Below are 19,587 nucleotides of genomic sequence, written 5' to 3'. Positions count from 1 at the left end.
TTGTGGATGGAAGGGTGGTCGAGAGCAGCAAGACCGTTGATACGGGCGTGAATGAGATTAAGTGATAAACTGGAAGCAATAACAAAAATCAATAAAGATCATGCAGTTGAATTAAACGTTCTTATGTGTTTTTTATATTTTATAATAAACAGAATACTCCACATTGTCCCTCACTGATGAATAATTAACATTTTATATTCTGTACAGAAGTACATATCAGATTTGGTTGCTAATAGATTAAACTTACTCACACATGCGTTAATCAAAGTTCTTTTTTGTTTAAAAAAAAGATGCAAACCATGCACTGGTGCACTTCGATTAAGTCTCAACCCTTAAAAGGATATTTCACTTTTGTCGAACTTGTAAAAAATCCGCAGCCTTAACTCCACCCAAAGTAACTTACACTGTAGCTTACAGATAAGCTACAGTGGTGTGAAAAAGTGTTTGCCCCCTTCCTCATTTCCTGTTCCTTTGCACGTTTGTCACACTGAAGTGTTTCGGAACATCAAACCAATTTAAACAATAGTCAAGGACAACACAAGTAAACACAAAATGCAATTTGTAAATGAAGGTGTTTATTATTAAAAGTGAAAAAAAATCCAAACCATCATGGCCCTGTGTGAAAAAGTGATTGCCCCCCTTGTTAAAACATACTATAACTGTGGTTGTCCACACCTGAGTTCAATTTCTCTAGCCACACCCAGGCCTGATTATTCCTGAGTTATGGTGTTGAATGATGGCCATAAAAGTGTGTTTGCACAACATTATTATGTCACAGGGAAGTTTATTTTTGACCTTTTGGATATAAAATTCCATAATTTCATAATTTTATACTATTAGACATCTGTGTGAAATGTCATAATTAGCGTAGCAATACTTCATGGCCAAAACATGTTTTGTGATCATTGTCTTCCAAAGTACAGTCAGTTCATTCTGGAGTTCAAGTGCACACTTGTGCCAGAGGTGAAGGCCTATTCAGGATAATGGGAGAGACATGAGGTAACGGTAAATGTGACCTCAATAATTCGCTCCAAGGGTTCAACAGAAATGGTACTGACAGATACATGCAGACGGACATACGGACAACAAAAAATGCCTCTGACCACGGCTGTCGCCGACACAAAAGCATAAAAATCTCTGCACCTCAGGGATGTGGAAATGTTGAATGTGACATAAAAGGTATGTTATGATATGGTATACGTTGGCTGCAGAGGCAGGTAAGTATTGTACAAAGCGTTAATTAGAGATTATTTGCAATATAGTCTGGTTTGTTGGGCTGTGAAATGAAACTAAATGGTATTCTAAATGTGTGGTAAAACAATGAGCTAAAAAAAGCAAAACTAAAATCGCCCCTCAAAGATGCAAAATTGTGAAATAACTCTTTCAGAATTTTTTGGTACATCTTCTCACAACGTGTATTTATTCATTGTTAACATAAAAAGATTGATTAATATAGCTTTCACGTTACATGGAAAAACATTCATTGTTCATTAGTAATGGACAACAATAGAAATGTGGAATATTCTTTTCATTTTTTAACACACAAGAAACGTTTATTCAATTGTATGATCTTTTCAGATTTTTGCTATTGCTTCCAATATATCAATTTCTCTCCTTCACGTCAACATCAACAGTCTCGCTGCTCTCTACTATCTTTCCATTCACAACTGTCTCCACCACTGTGATGACCTTCGTGACCACTGAAAACAATGAACAGAAAAGACAATGATAATCAAATCACATCACATTTCTTAACTCATTTGAAACTAAAGCATTGTAATGATAAAATACTAATAATATGCATGTGAAAAAATGCTCACCTTGTCTTGAACTGGTATTGGAGAGAAAAACAAAGAAGGAAACATAAGTCTAGAACATCTCCACATGATTATTAAATGTTTATACCACATGTAAGTGGCTATTTTTGTCCAGTAAGTCTCTCTTCACCAGGTCTCACCTGTCATCCTCCCCATCCAGCAACCTCCTGTACTCAGCGATCTCCAGCTCCAGCCGGGTCTTGAGGTCCAGCAGAACTTCGTACTCCTGCTTGTTGCTGGTGATGTTAGCGTGGAGCTGGGACAGCTGAGCCTCCAGGCTTGTGACCATGTTCTGGAGGCTTGCTAGCTGTGTAGCGTAGCGAGCCTGAGCCTCTGACAAGGTGCCCTCCAGAGATGCTTTCTGTTGTGGTCAGAGGAAGAAATTAGGCAAATAGGCAGACAGTGATTAAAAGTAAGTTACTTGATAGTGGTAAGAATCTGCTGCAATGCTTGTTGGCGTGAGTGTTTAACTAGCATCATGTGGTTCTGCATACAAAAGGCAACCTTTATTCGTTTTTTTACTGAGTTAGATGAGAAGATTGAAGCCACTAACATGTCAGCTAGACATGAAACTGCAGCCAGTTAGCCTATAGCTTAGCCTAAGGAATAGAATCATTGAAACCGCTAGCCTGGCTCAGACAAAGATAACAAGATCTGCCTACCAGCATCTTTTAAGCTCAAAATATTTACAGTATGTATTCATAATATGTTGTTTGTTTAGTGCCAATAAAAAGAAACACCATGGGGATTCCTGGAAGTTACTGGTTTTATGCTAACTGTGAAGCTAACCTAACCTGGTGCTGGCTGTAGTTTTGTATTTAACAGATATAAGACAACAAAGAATATCAGTGTGTTTCCCAAATGTCACAACTATTTCTTTAAACATCTACAGTGAAGCTAGTAATATGTACCATATACACATATTGTAAGTACCATCACGGTGTAACATCCAAAAGGTAATTCATCTTTTTTTTTTTACATACCATGCTCAAATGGGACTGCAGTTCAATCTGAAGCATCTGGAATGTGCTTTTCAGGTCCTTAACCTTTCTGCTGAACGTCACCAGTACTTCTTTGTGTGTGTTCACTTCCTGCGTCACTGCTGTAATCTGGGCAGATCAGAGAAACAATATTCATTGTTTTATCCAACAATTTTAGAAAATTAACTGACACAATGTCGTCTTAATAAGCCTAATGTACCGATAAATACATTGGAGGTCGCCAAAGTGGCGGTTTCATAAGCATTTCTTGCTTCTCACCTTTTTCTGGTACCATGTCTCAAGTTCTTTGCGGTTCTGGCCGATCACATTCTCGTAGTGTTCCCTGATCTCTGAGATAACCTGGTTCAGGTCTGTAGAGGGAGAAGCATCCACGGTTACATTGACCTGGCCTCCCATCTGACTCCTCAGAAGAGCCAACTCCTGTATGGGAAAAAGGACAATGCCTCAGTCAGCTGGTGTATTAACTTAAAATAATTGTGTGTGTGTGTGTGTGTGTGTGTGTGTGTGTGTGTGTGTGTGTGTGTGTGTGTGTGCGTGTGCTTGTGCGTGTGCGTGTGTGTGTGTGTGTGGCAGAGACAAACAGAAGCAATGAGCTAATGGAGGGAAATAAGAATACAACTAGGAAGTGAGCAGAGGGAAGAAGCGCAAAGCCGGGGAAAGGGTGAAAAGGCGGCAGACCTGTTTATAAAAGCATTAACCTTACATGGAAATTCCTCAGTGTAAGACAGAGGCTGTGTTTTCAGGCCAGAGTTTCTTGCGGTTTCAAGTTATGTGCATACAAGAAGTGGGTGTTGGTCTGTGTCGAAGAATGTATCAGGGGTGTCGACAGATGCATGATGAAACATGTGAAACTTCCATCAACAAATTGGGCCAAATGGGTACACACCACTATTCCCTGAATTATACATTCTCACCTCTTCGTGATTCCTTTTGAGCATGATGAGCTCTTCCTTCAGGGTCTCACACTGATTCTCTAAATCTATTTTGGTCAGGGACATCTCATCAAATGTCCTCTTCAGTCCAGAGATGTCTGCCTCCACAGCCATCCTCATGGCCAGCTCTGTCTCATACCTGATGGGGGAACAAAGGAGTGTTTAGTTGGTCAGTAAGATTAGCTTTGATGTGCATACGTTAAGTTTAATTTCTTGTATGTTGCATCGTAGTGTGGGACAGGGGGATACACTCACTTCATTTTAAAATCATCAGCAGCCATTTTTGCATTTTCAATGTCCAGGACTGTCTTGGCATTAAGCTTAGAGGCGATACAAATCTGAGGAGGAAACAAAAATAAGGAAACAAGTGAGAAAAAGCTCATGTTCCATACTGTTGTGTTATGTGCTTCCTGATGAGACTAATACACAAAGTTGGTGATGGGTTTCCTGTATGGGTCATAACCCCACATACAGTATACACACCAACAGATACTCACTTCTCCAACACTCTCAAAGTGAAAGATGAGAAGAGAAAGATAACAGAACACATAGAAACATACACACACACACACACACACACATCTGTCTCCTTCCAAAGCAAATGAGCAGTGTATTATAAATAAGGACTCACCTTGTCCTTCAGGTCATCGATGATGGCAAAGTATTTGGTGTAGTCGTGGCAGACGACAGTTCTGCTCTGGTACCACTCTCTGATCTGCATGTCCAACTTGTTGTTCTCCGTCTCCAGGATGTGCACCTTCTCCAGGTAGGAACCCAGACGATTGTTCAGGTTCTGCATGGTGGCCTTCTCGTTGGCCCCAACGTGGAGGTCCAGGCCATCAGACATGTTGAAGCTTCCGGAGGATGCTCCATAGCTCTGCTGGGATGAGGAGATGCGGGTGCCACGGCCGCCTGCTCCACCATACACACTCATGGTCTTCTGGTCATAGCTCTGCTGGGAGGAGGAGATCCGGGCCGCAAGGCCTCCTGCTCCACTGCAAACACTTGTAGACTTCTGGTCGTAGCATATGTTACCGAACGTCATGTTGGAAGGTCTGTATCTGGATCAGGTAGGTAGGTAGATTACTGGAGTTGATCTGCAGCTGAAACCATCTCCTGGTCTCCTTGGTTATATAGCTGTTACACGCAGCAAAGTGGGAAGGGCTAAGAGGGGTAGTTGAAAGGGAAGAATGTGGCTGACCAGTTACCCCCTTAATCTTCTATGCAAAATCTTCATTAGCACAGGTGTGGTGACTGGTGGGGTTCATCTGCCTTTTTTCAGGTGGAACCCGTGATTCCACATTTCAACTTTTTTCAATTAATGGACATTTCTTGATTATCTTTAGTTCTTCTTAAACCTTGTTTAAGAAGTTTGTACTTAGAGCCTTCATTGTTAGGTTTCTTGAAAGCAACTTTAGAGGCCCAGAAACTTATACTTTAAAATGCTTACTTCTTACTTCTTTAAATACTTCTAGTAGTTTTTGTCACATAAACGTCTAGGCCAGATATTCAACATTGGGATAATTAAGATTTATACAATATTACCGTCTTCGTGAAAATGAAAAAAAAATTGAAGTATTATACATGTCTTATATGTGTTATATGCATGGACTTACAAGTTGCCTCTTACATTTGAAAAAAAAAACATGGAACTCTATCCGTATATGTCAAAACATAGATATTATCCTAAATTAATCACACAGTGCTTACATGCTGTGATGGTGAGTTTTGAACAAAAACTGAGCAAAGATCATGTTGTGAATGAACAGTAGACTATTTCATTGTCAACATCATACAAATCACACAGGTGATTTGTATGAATCACACACTTTCTGTCCTTTTAATTGCAAACATAGTAAATAACAGTATTCTCAATTTTAAATTACTCAGAAATCACTAAAACTAAAACTAAAATGTATTCCTATAAACAGTACATTTTACACGTTTAGTAAACCAAACTGTGAATTTATCTTTAAAATATCACCACACACTGCAAGTTATATAAGAAATATGATTTTGCATCACAATATCTTTATGTAAGCAACCCGGGAAATCTGTTAACTTATTGCTTAAATATATTTACTTAGCAGCCGAGTACATAATTTTATAAACATACATTTAATACAATATACATTTTAATAACAATAAAACACACTTGAGTTGAGTTGACTGCCTCACTGTCTGTCTATGTCTGTAAACTTTTGGCGTGGCTTGGGAGTGGACTCTTTGAGCAGCAAAGTAATTGCATTCTGGGATTTGGTGTCTTTCATCCACATGAGCCAAAAACACATTTTCTGGCTTTTCTCGCCCTAAAAGGCACCAAACTCGAATAGAATTTAACATTTCTATTACACAAGTGACCCAATTTAACGATATGTTCATCTTTCGAATGGTGAAATATCCCTTTACATTACCCAGCAACAAACAAAGCAGCTGCAATTAGCTCCACATTTAAAATCTGAAGCATAAAAGGGATGTACACATTAATAAATTCATAATTATAATCCAGTTATATGATTCTAAATGGGCCATACTGTATAATAAATACTTTAACTTTTTGTCATAAGTAGCCTTTATTTTGATGCCAATACTAATTTCCCTTAGGTAAGACTTTGAATGCATGACTTTTACTTGTATTTTACCAATAATATCTTTACACTGGGAAATTTCTACTTAGATCTTATTACTTCTTCCACTACTGCAATTTGGGATTGCACCACCAAGGGTGTAACACTGAGATTAAATAAATATGACAGAAATTTAGTTTTCTTTAGAAAGTTTCCTCTACTGATTAGGACAAGCCTGACAAGGTACTGAAAAACTCTTTTTCACTGGTAAACTGCACTCACACCACTTTCACAGACCTTTGGTTCATCTACAAACCATGCTATGACATAATGTTAAATTAGGACACAAATAAGTCAAACAGGACAAAATGTGAGATAGCAAACAGGCAGCCTGTTAGTGCATTCACAAATGTAAGTATTGGATTCTTATTTTGCAAATCAAATTGTGTGTAAGATTTGCCCTAGATCATGACTTAAGTCATTTTTCATGATAAGTTGGGAAGCTCAATTCCTGACATGGACTTTTGGAGAATTTCTGTGCTGACTGCCACCTCCTTGTTCAGCGTATCTGACTGTAGTGGACATGGGAGATTTGTTTCACCAGTGAAACAAGTTTTTCTCGTCAGGCTTGTCCTACTGTTTAGTGGGGGAAACTATCTAAGGAAAACTACATTTCTGTTGCATTTATTCAATCTCAGTGTAACACCCTCTATAGCCGCTTTCCAGGCAGATAATTACAGGAAAGTAGTTATGGTAATTATCCACTTCTAAACAGTTCTATTAACTACTCTCCCCCATAACTGGTTTCTCCATTTGCATTTGCACTGGCCAAGTGGCCACAAGAACTGGTCGGAGGGGTAAGGGAGTAACGCAAGCCCGGCAACGGTCTTTATGGCGTTAAAATGCAAAAAACAAATGAACCAAAGTATGAACTAATGACTAAATCTAATGTACATAGCCTGTCATAAGTTAAATTCTCCCAAAGAGAAACGGTATCTCTCTTTCCCCTGCATCAACTGCAAAATAAAAGACTTTTATTTACGAGAGTGGTCTGAGAGACCTCTAACTTACAGCGAGGTCTCCGAGCATGACTGTCCAAGTGACGACCTAACGGCCCTGGGAGGCACTAGCTGGCTGTGGCATCACTTTATGGAGCTTCTCAACTCAAAAAACAACGTTCTCACAAGTGAATTTAGTGATGAATAAGATGGCGAAAATTGTTTAAATTGTCCCATTGTTGGTCTGTCTGTACCGGAAACATGACTCTCATTGACCTAGGTTCCTATGCAGATAAGGGAACTGCAAAAAGACCCTGAAGTAGGAATTGAAAGAGTTACAGGAACTGTGGTCTTAGGAACATAAAAATCCCCAAATTGGTCCAGTCAGACCCCAAGAAAAAAAGGTTCTAGGAATGTTATGTTCTGGGAACCACAAAAATCCCTCCGGTTAGTAAGCGGTTCCTGATGAAATTCCAAATTGCAGTGGTGGAAGAAGTATCCAGATTAATTGACTTAATTAAAGTAAAAATGCCACAGTGTAAAATACTCTGTCATAACTGAAAGTCATGGATTCAAAATGTTAATAATAAAAGTATTGGCATGAAATTATACTTAAAGTACAAAAACTACTCAACATGCAGAATGGCTCTTGGTCATATATATTATATTACTGGATTATAATTATAAGTGCCTTAGCTTGATTAATAATAATACCTCATCATGTAGTAGTTGATTCATATATTGTATTAATATTTGGAATCTGCTAAATTAACTTAAGCTATCAAATAAATGATGTGGAATAGAAGCATAAAGTGGCATAAAATAAAAATAAAAAAACTTAAGTAAAGTATCTCAAAACTAAACTTAAGTAATTGACTGAATGTACTTACGTAATTACTTTCCACCACTGGACAATTGTTTGTTCTTTGTGAAAAACCAGGTGGTCTGCATAGAAACCTACAGCCTAAAACAACTCATGATCACCTGTGCTAGATACAGTATCACCATATTTCAAGAAGTCAAAATCACAAATCACTACAACTACAGCCTATATAATGCTACAGCCTTTAAAGTTAAGGCAGTTAAATGTTTTTCTAACATTAAATATAGGTTTTAAAAATGATGTACTTGGCTGCTCTGCAAATATATCTAAGCAGCGTGTTAACAGATTTTCCAGGGTGCTTACATGAAGATATGGTCATGTAAAATCATATTTCTCACATAACATGCAGCTTGTGATGATATCTTAGAGATTGTATTACAGCTTGGTTTAGTAAATGTGTTTAATGTGTATATAAATATGTAATGTTATAAATCCATGTAGGCTATGTAACACCTATACCAGGTATATAACACTTGAATAAAAACATAAATTAATTCATGAATACAGTCAATAACCAAAATCTTGAACATATGGCCGTATGCGTGAAGTAACTTTGGCTATCTAAGAAGTAAAGCAGGTATGTGCCATGTCTGTCTGCTATAAGTGAATATTTTACAAGATTATTAACACAAGGCTTATAAACTTGCTTTCAAGCAACCTAACAAGGAAGGCTACAAACCTCTGAAGGTTTAAGATGAACCGAGGAGTATTGAAAAGGAGAGTTGAGCAAAGTTGAAATGTGGAATATCGGGTTCCACCTGAAAAAAGGCGGGTGAACCCCTACAAACCAGTACCGAGACCCGTGCTAATGAAGGGATTACATAAAACAGGAAGGGGGTAACTGGTCAGCCACATTGTTCCCTTTCAACTACCCCTCCTAGCCCTTCCCACTTTGCTGTGTGTGACAGCTATATAACCAAGGAGACCAGGAGATGGTTTCAGCTGCAGATCAACTCCAGTAATCTACCTACCTACCTGATCCAGATACAGACCTTCCAGCATGTCGCTCAGCAGCACATCCAACGGCCAGAGGACCATGAGTGTTTACGGTGGAGCACAAGACCTTTGCACCCGCATCTCCTCATCTCAGCAGAGCTATGGCCAGAGGACCATGAGTGTTTATGGTGGAGCAGGCGGCCGTGGCACCCGCATCTCCTCATCCCAGCAGAGCTATGGAGCATCCTCTGGAGGCTTCAACATGTCTGATGGCCTGGACCTCCACGTCGGGGCCAACGAGAAGGCCACCATGCAGAACCTGAACAATCGTCTGGGTTCCTACCTGGAGAAGGTACACATCCTGGAGACGGAGAACAACAAGTTGGACATGCAGATCAGAGAGTGGTACCAGAGCAGAACTGTCGTCTGCCACGACTACACCAAATACTTCACCATCATTGACAACCTGAAGGACAAGGTGAGAGGAAGTAGACAGATATGTGTGTGTGTTTCTGTGTTTTCCGTTATCTTCCTCTTCTCATCTTTTACTGTGGGTGTGTGGTGGTTGTTAGGTATCTGTTGGTATGTACAGTATACTGTATGTGGGGTTACGACAGTTAGAGACATAGGAAACCCATCGTTGGCGTAGCGTAGAAGTAGGCCATCTAATCAGCAAGCACATAACAGAACGCAGTACAGTCAACATTTTAATACCGGATTAATTCCAATGGTGTGTCACATCGTTATTTAAATAGTTGTATGAATTAATTTTTTTTGATGCATGAGAAAATTTAAGTTACATGATTTATGTACTGTTATCATCCAACTCTTTGAGAATCACATTTTTAAAGGATCCTTTTCTCAAAAATAGTAGAAATTGAATAACAACCATTTATCTAAATCAGTACAGCAGGTATTTTTTTTATTTTAGATACTGGTTGGTAAAACTGCATGAAACATGATCTTGGTTGTACATTTTCTGTCTTGTTTGGTTCACCTCCTCAGATTTGTATCGCCTATAAACTTAATTCCAAGGCAGTCCTGGGCATTGACAATGCAAAACTGGCTGCTGACGATTTCCAAATGAAGTGAGTGTATCCCCCTGCCCCACACGACGATGCTATAAGTGAAACTTTACATGCACATTGAAGCGTTAAGTCATGACTCACTGACAACTTCTAATCTCAACAACCCAATAAACCCTTCTGTGTGCCCCCCTCAGGTATGAGAACGAGCTGGCCATGAGGATGGCTGTGGAGGCAGACATCTCTGGACTGAAGAGGATTTATGATGAGATGAACCTGGCCAAAATGGACCTGGAGAATCAGTGTGAGACCCTAAAGGAAGAGCTCATCATGCTCAAGAGGAACCACGAAGAGGTGATTGTGTTTAGATGAGGAAGTAGTGGTGCACCCATTGCAATTACCTCAAAGTTTGTTGATGGCATTTTAAGTTATTACACTTGCTGACTGAGGCATTGTCCTTGTCCCCTACAGGAGTTGGCTCTTCTGAGGAGTCAGATGGGAGGCCAGGTCAATGTAGCCATGGATGCTTCTCCCTCCACAGACCTGAACCAGGTTATCTCAGAGATCAGGGAACACTACGAGAGTGTGATCAGCAAGAACCGCAAGGAACTCGAGGCATGGTACCAGAAAAAGGTGAGAAGCTACAAATGCTTATGATACACTTTGGAGACCTTCAATATAGTTAGATTGAGCTTATTTGGCTTGACAGTATTTACATGCTTATTTGGCTTGACAGTATGTCAATTGTGTACTATAATTGTTGAGTAAATCTATGAACATTGTTTTTCTGATCTGCCCAGATTACAGTAGTGGAGCAGGAAGTGAATTCACACACAGAGATTCTGGTCACATTCAGCACAAAGGTTAAGGACCTGAAGAGCACCCTCCAGAGGCTTCAAATTGAACGGCAGTCCCATTTGAGCATGGTATGTCAACAAAGACGTGTGATGGTACCCCACATATTAACAACACTGTAACATCAGATGTTTAAAGAAATAGTTTGACATTTTGGGAAACACTATTATATTCTTTTGTTGTCTCATATCTGTTAAATATAAAGCTACAACGCTACAGCCAGCAGCCTAGCTTAGCTTCACAGTGAGCATAAAAATTAACTTCCAAAACTTGAAATGCCACTAAACAAAGAAGATAATATGAATATGTACAATTTTTGGGCTTCAAAGAAGCTAGTTGGCAGATTGTGTTACCGTTACCCTAAGCCAGGCTAGCTGTTTCACAGATTCCATTCCTTATGCTAAGCTATAAGCTAACCAGCTGCAGAGTCATGTCTAGCTGACATGTGAGTGGCTTCAATATTCTCATCTAGTGCGGCAAGAAAGTGTATAAGGGTAATTCCGAAGTGTGCAGAACCACATGATGCTAGTAAACATTTGTTTTACACTTTCAACATTTTTACTTGCATCACGTAACTTCTCTAACTTTTAATCACTGTCTGCCTATTTGCCTAATTTCTTCCTCTGACCACAACAGAAAGCATCTCTGGAGGGCACCTTGTCAGAGAATCAGACGCGCTACGCTGCACAGCTAACAAGCCTCCAGAACATGGTCACAAGCCTGGAGGCTCAGCTGTCCCAGCTCCACGCTAACATCACCAGCAACAAGCAGGAGTACGACATTCTGCTGGACCTCAAGACCCGGCTGGAGCTGGAGATCGCTGAGTACAGGAGGTTGCTTGATGGGGAGGATGACAGGTGAGACCTGGTGAAAAGAGAGAAACACTTACTGGACAGGGCAATTACAGAGAAATAATATTTACTCCTACTCCTTACTGTGGATATATTTTAGACTAATGTTTTCTTCTTTCTTTTTCTCTTTTAATGCCAGTTCAAGACAAGGTGAGCATTTTTTCACATGCATATCATTCACATTTTTTTCACTAAAACGTGTTTGTTTTAGCTGGATTTAAGATATATTCTCATTATTGTTGCATCTTTTTGTTTTCCTCAGTGGTCAAAAAGGTCATCACAGTGGTGGAGACAGTTGTGGATGGAAGGGTGGTCGAGAGCAGCAAGACCGTTGATGTGGACATCGATGAGATTAAGGGATAAATTGGAAGAAATAACAAAAATCAATAAAGATCATGCAGTTGAATTAAACGTTTTTGTGTCTTTTTATATTGTATAATGAACAGAATACTCTAACATTTCTAAGTAAATATCAGATACAGATGCTGATGATTAAAACGTACTCTTCCATGTATTCACAAAGCCGCACAAATGTGTATTCATGTTTTTTGTTAACAATGAATCAAGTACATGTGAAAAGGTGTCGTACGTACAGTATTTCAAAACAATAGAGTTAACACCCAAATCTTTAATTCAAATATTTGAGGGGCAATTTTTTAAACCTTTTTTAGCTTATTGTTTTACGGCACATTTTGCCTACTGAATGGTTTCATTTCACAGCTCTCAACAAACAAGTTTTAATAGCAAACACAAGATTAGCCACAAGCTGTTTAAGAACATCTATCTAAGATCCCAAGGATTTCTTTAAGGTCAATGAAGACCAAACCAGACCCACAGGCCAATTGTGGACTACATAATAAAAATATATTTGAACTACAAATCTTGCAATGGGAACACTCCTGTTGCAATGTCAAATTGGGTCAAAGGTGTATATTTGGGGGGGGGGGCTTCCCTACTTCATGCCCCCCTACTCCGGGAGCTTGGACCACACACTTTTTAAAACTTAACCATTTTGTTTTAAACTTAAATTAGTTTAAACTTTAAATTTGTGGATGTGGCTGGTGTGATCCCATCTCAAGAATAAGTTACTCTATCAGGATTTTTTAAACCGTGTAATAATAAATAAATAAACAAATAATTAGAGAACCTAGAAAAGCAAAACTTTCGTTGGAATACCACCATTTGTGTTCAATTTCATAAAATACTGTACATAAATGCTCAGCCCCTTTGTGACATTGGTTGATGCAGCTTTAATCTGTGTAATGAGGCACTGGTTCCTGTCTCAGCATGCATTGGTAAAAGTGAATGAAACTCCCTTGAGTTGTAAAGTCTAATCCAACACCAGGAGAATTGACTTTATGCGTACATGAAAACGTGCACAAGGACTTCTGGAGCAAGAAAATTCAAACCCAGGACTCTATTGTGAGGCATTAAGGCTACATTTTACATTGCATTTATTGGCACTTTTAATAGTGTGTTTTCAAATGGTTTTGAATCTGGATTTATTGGAGCATGAATGCTGTCTACTTCAGAGCTGTATGACTGTACGCCTGTGTTGCTGAACACTGTTTGGCTTCTAAGGCTGAACTCACTAGTATCTCGGACAAAAATGTTGAACAAAGGGGAAAAAACTTACTCTTCGCTCATATTACCCCAACAACCCTCAGGATATTAGCCACTTTATATTATATCAAAGCCTTGATTGTTCTACTATTTTATATCCAGCTAATAATGTGGCTCACCCTTAAAGTTTTTACGGTTTCATTCAGCAGGTTTTACACAAATATCTTTAAAATAATGATATCTCAGACCTACCAAATACCCTTTGCAACTCTTGTCAGGATGAAGATAAACATTTTTCTTATGTAAAAACCTATGGTTCATCTAAAAACCATGCCACTATCAGGACAGTTTTAGGAATTGAAACACAAATAAGTCAAAACAGGACAAAATAGTAGTCAGCAAACTGGCAGCCTTTTATTACATTCACGTGTGTATGTGAAGGAAGTATTGGATTAATTGGTTCTTGTGGTCCTCAGGTTTGCCCCTTGTGTTGCGTTTGCTGCATGAGACAGATTAGGAAGTGGAGGAGGAAACCACCTTGCCATCTCTCAGTTCCTGTGTGACCACTATCACCTTGCTAGAGGATTTCCCTTGAGGTACGAAACTGTGGAGGGGTACAATCACAGTACTTGCATTAAACATCAGTACAATGCTTCATCTTACAGGTTAAGAGTATGAGTTTGTCTTGAAAGGACAGAATTGTTCTTTGCAGATAAATTACCTGCCCTCTCCGTCCAACAGCCTCTTGTATTCTGCGATCTCCATCTCCAGCCTTGTCTTGATGTCGAGCAGCATTTTGTATTCTTGGCCCTGGCGTTCCATGTCAGAACGCAGGTGCATCAGTTGTTCTTCCAGGGATGTCACCTGCCTCTGGAGGCCTTGGAGCTGCATGGAATACCGTGACTCTGTCTCAGCTAAAGTGCCTTCCAGGGACGATTTCTAGAGGAGGATGGCGACGAGAAGAGGGATGAAGAAGAGAAGGAGTGAGTTAATTGAAGAAAAAAAACTTTGGGTGCATCAAATTGTATACAAGATTTGCCGAAGATCATCAGCATTTACCATGCTAAGTTGGGACTGTAGCTCGATCTCCAGGCCTTGCAGGGTGCGTCGGATTTCGTTGATTTCTGACTTTGACGATTGGAGAGTTTCTGTGCTGACTGCCACTTCCTTGTTTAGTGACTCTGACTGCAGTAGACATGGGAGAACATCAGTGTCACGTGTAACTACATATGTTACATATATATAGGAGTCTAAATAGGCAATGACAAATTACTTATTTAATTAATAATCATCACAGGATTTGGGTCCAGTCTTACCTTTGCTTGGAACCAAGCTTCAAGTTCTTTCTGGTTCTTGTTAGCCACACTCTCATACTGTTCACGTATTTCAGCCATGATGCTGCTCAGGTCTGGCTGCTTTTTTGCATCCACCTCTACGTTGATCTGTCCACTCATCTGAGTTCTCATGGATGCCAATTCCTGGTAAATAAGAGGAGTTTAGTAAAAGGTTTATATTTACTGACTTGAGGAAAATTAGTTCTGCTTCGAGACAGCACATTGAAATCAAATCCACTCAGATGACTGTTATGCATTTTCTACACACCTCCGCGTGGTTCTTTTTGAGGTAAATCAGCTCTTCCTTGAGGCCTTCTATCTGCATCTCCAGGTCTGATCTGGCCAGTGTCAGCTCATCCAACAGTCTCTTTAGACCGGCGATATCTGCCTCCACTGATTGACGCATTGCTAGCTCATTCTCATACCTGTGAGGCAGCAAGAGATCAGACATTTGCACCTCAACATCCACATCATTTACACATATTACATGTATTGCTCCAGAGTAATTTCAGTTTTTACTATGTTGACACCTTCTATCTCTCATCCTTTTACTTACTTGGTTCTGAAGTCATCTGCTGCCAGTTTTGCATTGTCAATAGACAGATAGATGCCTCCATTGTTCCGAGTAGCATCCTGGATCTGTGTGATGAAGCATGGTTTCAGTTAGTACATTTCTTTCATCTAACTCTCTCCAGCTGTAAAGAAACTCTGTAAACATCAAGTATGTTGTGAACAACACTTCACAAAAGCATTGCATGTAACACAAGGATAGTATTGTTGCACATTGCTACTCTGAGTTAGTTAAAGTTCCAATGCATCATTTCTAACATGTTCATCTGATAGTTACATTGTTTGGTAAACTACAGAGAGAAATGTATCTTATTCAGAAATCAGAAGCCATGCAACATTCAGTACCTTTCCTTGCAGGTCAGCAATGGTGGCCTCAAATCGTGAGTAGTCACGGGCAGCAGGGGAGGACTTACTCTCCAGGAACTGACGGATCTTGAGCTCCAGCTCAGCGTTGGCCTTCTCCAGGTTGCGCACCTTCTCCAGGTAGGAGCCCAGACGGTCGTTCAGGTTCTGCATGGTGGCCTTCTCGTTGGCCCCAACATGGATGTCCATGCCAGCCCCTCCGCCGAAGCCTCCACCTCCGCCTGCACCTCCAGCCGCTCCCAAGCCAAAAGTAAAACCTCCACCTCCACTTCCACCTCCACCTCCTCCCATGCTATAACTGCTAACTGATCTACTGCCATAGGAGGGAACAGAGATTTTTGCTCCTGAGCCACCTGCACCACCATACACGCTGGAACTATAAGACTTTCGCACCGAGCCACCATAGCCACCACCTTGACCTGCACCTCCAAAGGAGGAATAAGACATGCGTGATGACATTTTGAAGTGAAGACTGCTCAGGAGATCTGCCTTGGAGAGAATGAGATGGACTGAGATGCGTAGCTCTGCCTCCGTCCCCTTTTATCCTGCTGCTGCTACTGCCTCTGGTGCAGAAGGGGGCGGGCAGGACTGAAGGGAGGAGCAACACCTAAAATGGTTGGTCTGCTCCACCCATCACACACACCCTTAAGTTGTATTTTGTGTAATGATCACAAAGATAAAGAGGGATTTAACTTTTACTGAAATCTATATCACAACTGCAAATCTCATACAACGGCTTCATTATTCCATTCAACCTTTTATTCCCATGCGTCATATGAATGTGCATGAAGACGCGTTGTCCATGTGAACCTATATCTTTTGTTTCCTCAAAGCATACTGCCTATTGTGAAACAGCCCCGCCTGTCATTGTCAGAGTCAATTTTATTATTCAGTCAAATCTGGCAGATTTTCAACCTCAGGTGATGTGTTTTTATTGAATGTCGTGCCAATGAAATTGAGCAAGACTGCCATACCATGCTGGCCAAAGTTTTGTTACCAAGGCAACAAGCATTGCAAACACTGTAAAATGGATAAGTACATGATTGATATATTTTTTTACTGAACTTCTCATACATTCTTTGTCCTTTTGCTCTCTGTTATCATGCATTGAAATCACTTTTTATATATCAATTAATTTGTTAATTACAGTTTTAGTTATTTTTCAAAAATTGAACCTGACAATTTTATACACTCTCTTTTGTTTCCTTCACTTCTAGCCTGCAGGGTTGCCAGTAAGAAGCATTCTTTGTAGGCATGATGTCAGTCCGTATGTCAGTCGATACCTGTCCTTGTTTAAACTGCACAGAAAACTGTTGGAAAGCTCACCCCAGATATGCCTGCGTGTTCTTTGTTTTTCTTGGCATCGTACTTTGGCCTGTGCATCATGCCAAAACAGGAACAAGCCCTTGCTTGTTTGCTTCTTTTCTTGCCATCACAATATTTCTTTCAAGTATTTGCAGGCAATTAAACATTTCCTTGTTGTTTGATTATAAAATTAACGGATGTATTATTTTGAACATTTAACTTCTGGTTATATCTAACAAAGAGTGGTTTTACTTCAAACAAATTACTATTGCTGACTGTGCACATCGACAGTCTGAAGTAATACAGACCAGATGTTTCTTTTCACTGCTGCTTTCCATTTTAAGGTTGCAAACTCATCTCATGTGTGTGCTAAATAAATAATGTCCAAAATAGAAGAGATATTGGAAATTGAAGACTGAACTCCAGCAATATATGAGTGATAATATTTTTCTCTGTCTGGAGATAACAGTTTCATGCCAATGCACCAGCTTCTTGTGTGTGTGCACACTGTAATGTATAGCTCTGAACAGATCAGTTGCACTTCATTAAGGGTTTCACTGGTCCATTCACAGATGCCCACACTCTTTCTTTTTAGATTCCTTTTAGTTTGCCTGCATGTGGTGTACACATTGTTAGGTCTGTGCAATAAGACATCCCTGTGATAGAATAACATGAGGGTGTGGCACCAGAGAGGTTCAAATAGAGCATATTGTTACATTATTCTGGCTGAGTTAGTTTATGTAAAGTTGGTGTTAGGATAACAAAAGCAATTGCCAATGGCATGTTAATGTGTAACACTGTGAAAAACATGCTTCACTGTGATAAATGAGCAAAAGACTGAATTAATCTGTTTTCTGTAGATTGACAAAAATTGTGAGAACAGATCACACTTTGTAAAATATAATGCTAATGCCCTAACCCTAGCACATATTGACAGACATTGCACAACTTGCAAATAGCACTTTAGTTAAACAAGCAAAATATAAATATGCAAATAAATAAGACATTTAGCTTTCTTGACATTTTAATAGCAATTTGCATCTGTCAGGCAGCTATCTTTCCTCCAGCGGTAGGCAACAATTGCGTCAGCCCACATGCGGAATCACTGACTATCAGAGAAATCTCACTGCTCTGCAGGTCACAGGCGGTTCAGTTGGAGAATTTGACTTGGGGTGGGGATATGGTTGAGTTGCAAATCTTCAAATTTAAAAAAAGAAATGTGAAAAATATCTGATTGTCATCGTTTCATTACAGGTCCCGCAATACACATCTTTTTTCAGTGAAATGTGAAATCAACCGTGCTTATAAAATGATCAAAGCAATATTAAATTGTAACAGATCTAGTGTGTGTGAGTGTGTGTGTGTGTGTGTGTGTGTGTGTGTGTGTGTGTGTGTGTGATCCCAACTTCTACAATCTATTCACTGATTTTACAAGTCTTTAGTCTTTAAATGCAGTTTAGTGTGTAGTGTTAAGAAGGTTTGTAAACTTAATTGAATAATTATTGCACTTACTTACTCAGTTAGAAAAAATGCATTTTATCTTGTACTGCAAATGAACGACATTAATTCCTTTGAAAAACCAAACAGAAAATTCTAATTAATTTGTCTGGCAGTAGTGATCTAGAGGGAAAGAGAAGTGGGCTTGTGACCAGAAGATTACCCACACTGCTCGAGGTGATTTTGAGCAAAGCACTCCCTGCTGCTCAGAAGCTGCTCGGTAGCCTCCAGTTAGTTAAGACTGTGCTTGGACAGTACGGAGAGCTGAAGACCCTGCATCCCACCTGGGGCTCTATAAAGACACTGGCCCAAAACAGACAAGAGTGGAAAAGTTTTTGCCCTACATGCCAACAGGCATAGTGGGCATTAGGTAAGTAAGTTGGACAGTACTAAGTGTGAAGCAGGCCATTGTTGCTGAAACGTTTTCATTCAGTCTGCATTAGTATTGAGATTCTCTTGTTCAAAGATTTATTAGATAAAACACAAGCGTTAGAGCCTTTATGTATTGTTTTAACACTAATATCTTTGTATACTGTCTTAATATGCTTTCTTGGTGTTATCAAGCTAAATTTGATAGGTAGACAAAAAACTAAATGTTTGATTGTAGTATAATGTTTCGCAACAAATATACTCTGCATCACACTCTGCCCTGATTAAAAACGGCAGAGTGTTTATGTGAGCTGAGTGATTTATGGTGATGGTATGTGTTGTTAACAGGGCAAGATGTAACTGCGGTTCTTGTGTGTGAAACAGTATGAATGAGGTATGCATGCTTTTTTTTGAGATACGTATTCCTGCATACTGGTGTATTCTCCATTCACTGAAAGGGATTTTCAGCTTTTTAGCAGATATGATTAAAGCATATTCAAAACTCTCTGAAAACTTTTGCTGTGCTCTGTATCTGGTGACAATCTGCTATGTCATACACATGACTTGTGTGGGAGTTGTAATTGCACTTCATCCTGCACGGCCTTTTCCAAAAAGACAAATCAATCAAGTTTTTTTGACACATTTACTGTGTCACATACCCCATTCCCTTTTCATGGGAACGGAAATGACTTCTCAGAATGCAAAAGCCCCATTAAAGTCT

At 39.6% G+C, this 19,587-nt stretch overlaps 3 protein-coding genes across 6 annotated transcripts in view; 1 reads left to right on the top strand and 2 right to left on the bottom strand.

Annotated features, from left to right (window-relative positions):
• The window catches only part of krt98 (keratin 98), a 16,827-nt gene extending 4,551 nt beyond the window's left edge, over positions 1-12,276 (top strand). Inside the window, exons 3-8 of one of the 4 annotated variants that reach the window (XM_032536355.1) lie at positions 10,357-10,513; positions 10,631-10,792; positions 10,960-11,085; positions 11,651-11,871; positions 12,005-12,015; positions 12,128-12,276. In XM_032536355.1, the coding sequence (XP_032392246.1) occupies positions 10,357-10,513; positions 10,631-10,792; positions 10,960-11,085; positions 11,651-11,871; positions 12,005-12,015; positions 12,128-12,228 (778 nt within the window). In that variant the 3' untranslated portion in view covers positions 12,229-12,276. The remainder of the gene's footprint in view (positions 1-10,356; positions 10,514-10,630; positions 10,793-10,959; positions 11,086-11,650; positions 11,872-12,004; positions 12,016-12,127) is intronic. The other 3 variants (XM_032536338.1, XM_032536330.1, XM_032536347.1) reach the window with 3 other exon arrangements.
• On the bottom strand, positions 1,578-4,723 carry LOC116702196 (keratin, type I cytoskeletal 13). Its single transcript, XM_032536368.1, has 8 exons — positions 4,382-4,723; positions 4,006-4,088; positions 3,733-3,889; positions 3,077-3,238; positions 2,801-2,926; positions 1,958-2,178; positions 1,821-1,831; positions 1,578-1,700 (listed from the first exon to the last, which is right to left on the bottom strand). Exons 1-8 carry the CDS (start codon positions 4,682-4,684, stop codon positions 1,603-1,605), a joined length of 1,161 nt encoding a protein of 386 aa, XP_032392259.1. The 5' UTR covers positions 4,685-4,723; the 3' UTR covers positions 1,578-1,602.
• A 1,543-nt stretch (positions 12,277-13,819) lies between the features above and the next one.
• LOC116702168 (keratin, type I cytoskeletal 13) lies at positions 13,820-16,224 on the bottom strand. Its single transcript, XM_032536317.1, has 7 exons — positions 15,678-16,224; positions 15,319-15,401; positions 15,031-15,187; positions 14,745-14,906; positions 14,488-14,613; positions 14,150-14,367; positions 13,820-14,032 (listed from the first exon to the last, which is right to left on the bottom strand). The coding sequence occupies exons 1-7, from the start codon at positions 16,152-16,154 to the stop codon at positions 13,942-13,944; spliced, it is 1,314 nt and encodes a 437-aa protein (XP_032392208.1). The 5' UTR covers positions 16,155-16,224; the 3' UTR covers positions 13,820-13,941.
• Positions 16,225-19,587: the final 3,363 nt, after the last annotated feature.

The sequence above is a fragment of the Etheostoma spectabile genome, chromosome 2 (assembly GCF_008692095.1).
Source record: "Etheostoma spectabile isolate EspeVRDwgs_2016 chromosome 2, UIUC_Espe_1.0, whole genome shotgun sequence".
NCBI lineage: Eukaryota > Metazoa > Chordata > Actinopteri > Perciformes > Percidae > Etheostoma > Etheostoma spectabile.
This window is presented reverse-complemented; position numbering and strand designations above follow the sequence as displayed.

Bases quoted from the DNA above. Each gene is read 5' to 3' on its own strand.
- LOC116702196 (XM_032536368.1), bottom strand. From the start codon at position 4,684: ATGAGTGTGTATGGTGGAGCAGGCGGCCGTGGCACCCGCATCTCCTCA. The intron at 3,890-4,005 runs GTGAGTGTATCC...TTCCCCCATCAG, and splicing joins GCTGATGATTTTAAAATGAA to GTATGAGACAGAGCTGGCCA. The intron at 2,927-3,076 runs GTGAGAAGCAAG...TGATCTGCCCAG, and splicing joins AGACATGGTACCAGAAAAAG to ATTACAGCAGTGACGCAGGA.
- LOC116702168 (XM_032536317.1), bottom strand. From the start codon at position 16,154: ATGTCATCACGCATGTCTTATTCCTCCTTTGGAGGTGCAGGTCAAGGT. The intron at 15,402-15,677 runs GTACTGAATGTT...TTCATCACACAG, and splicing joins TTGCTGACCTGCAAGGAAAG to ATCCAGGATGCTACTCGGAA. The intron at 15,188-15,318 runs GTAAGTAAAAGG...GCTGCCTCACAG, and splicing joins GCAGATGACTTCAGAACCAA to GTATGAGAATGAGCTAGCAA.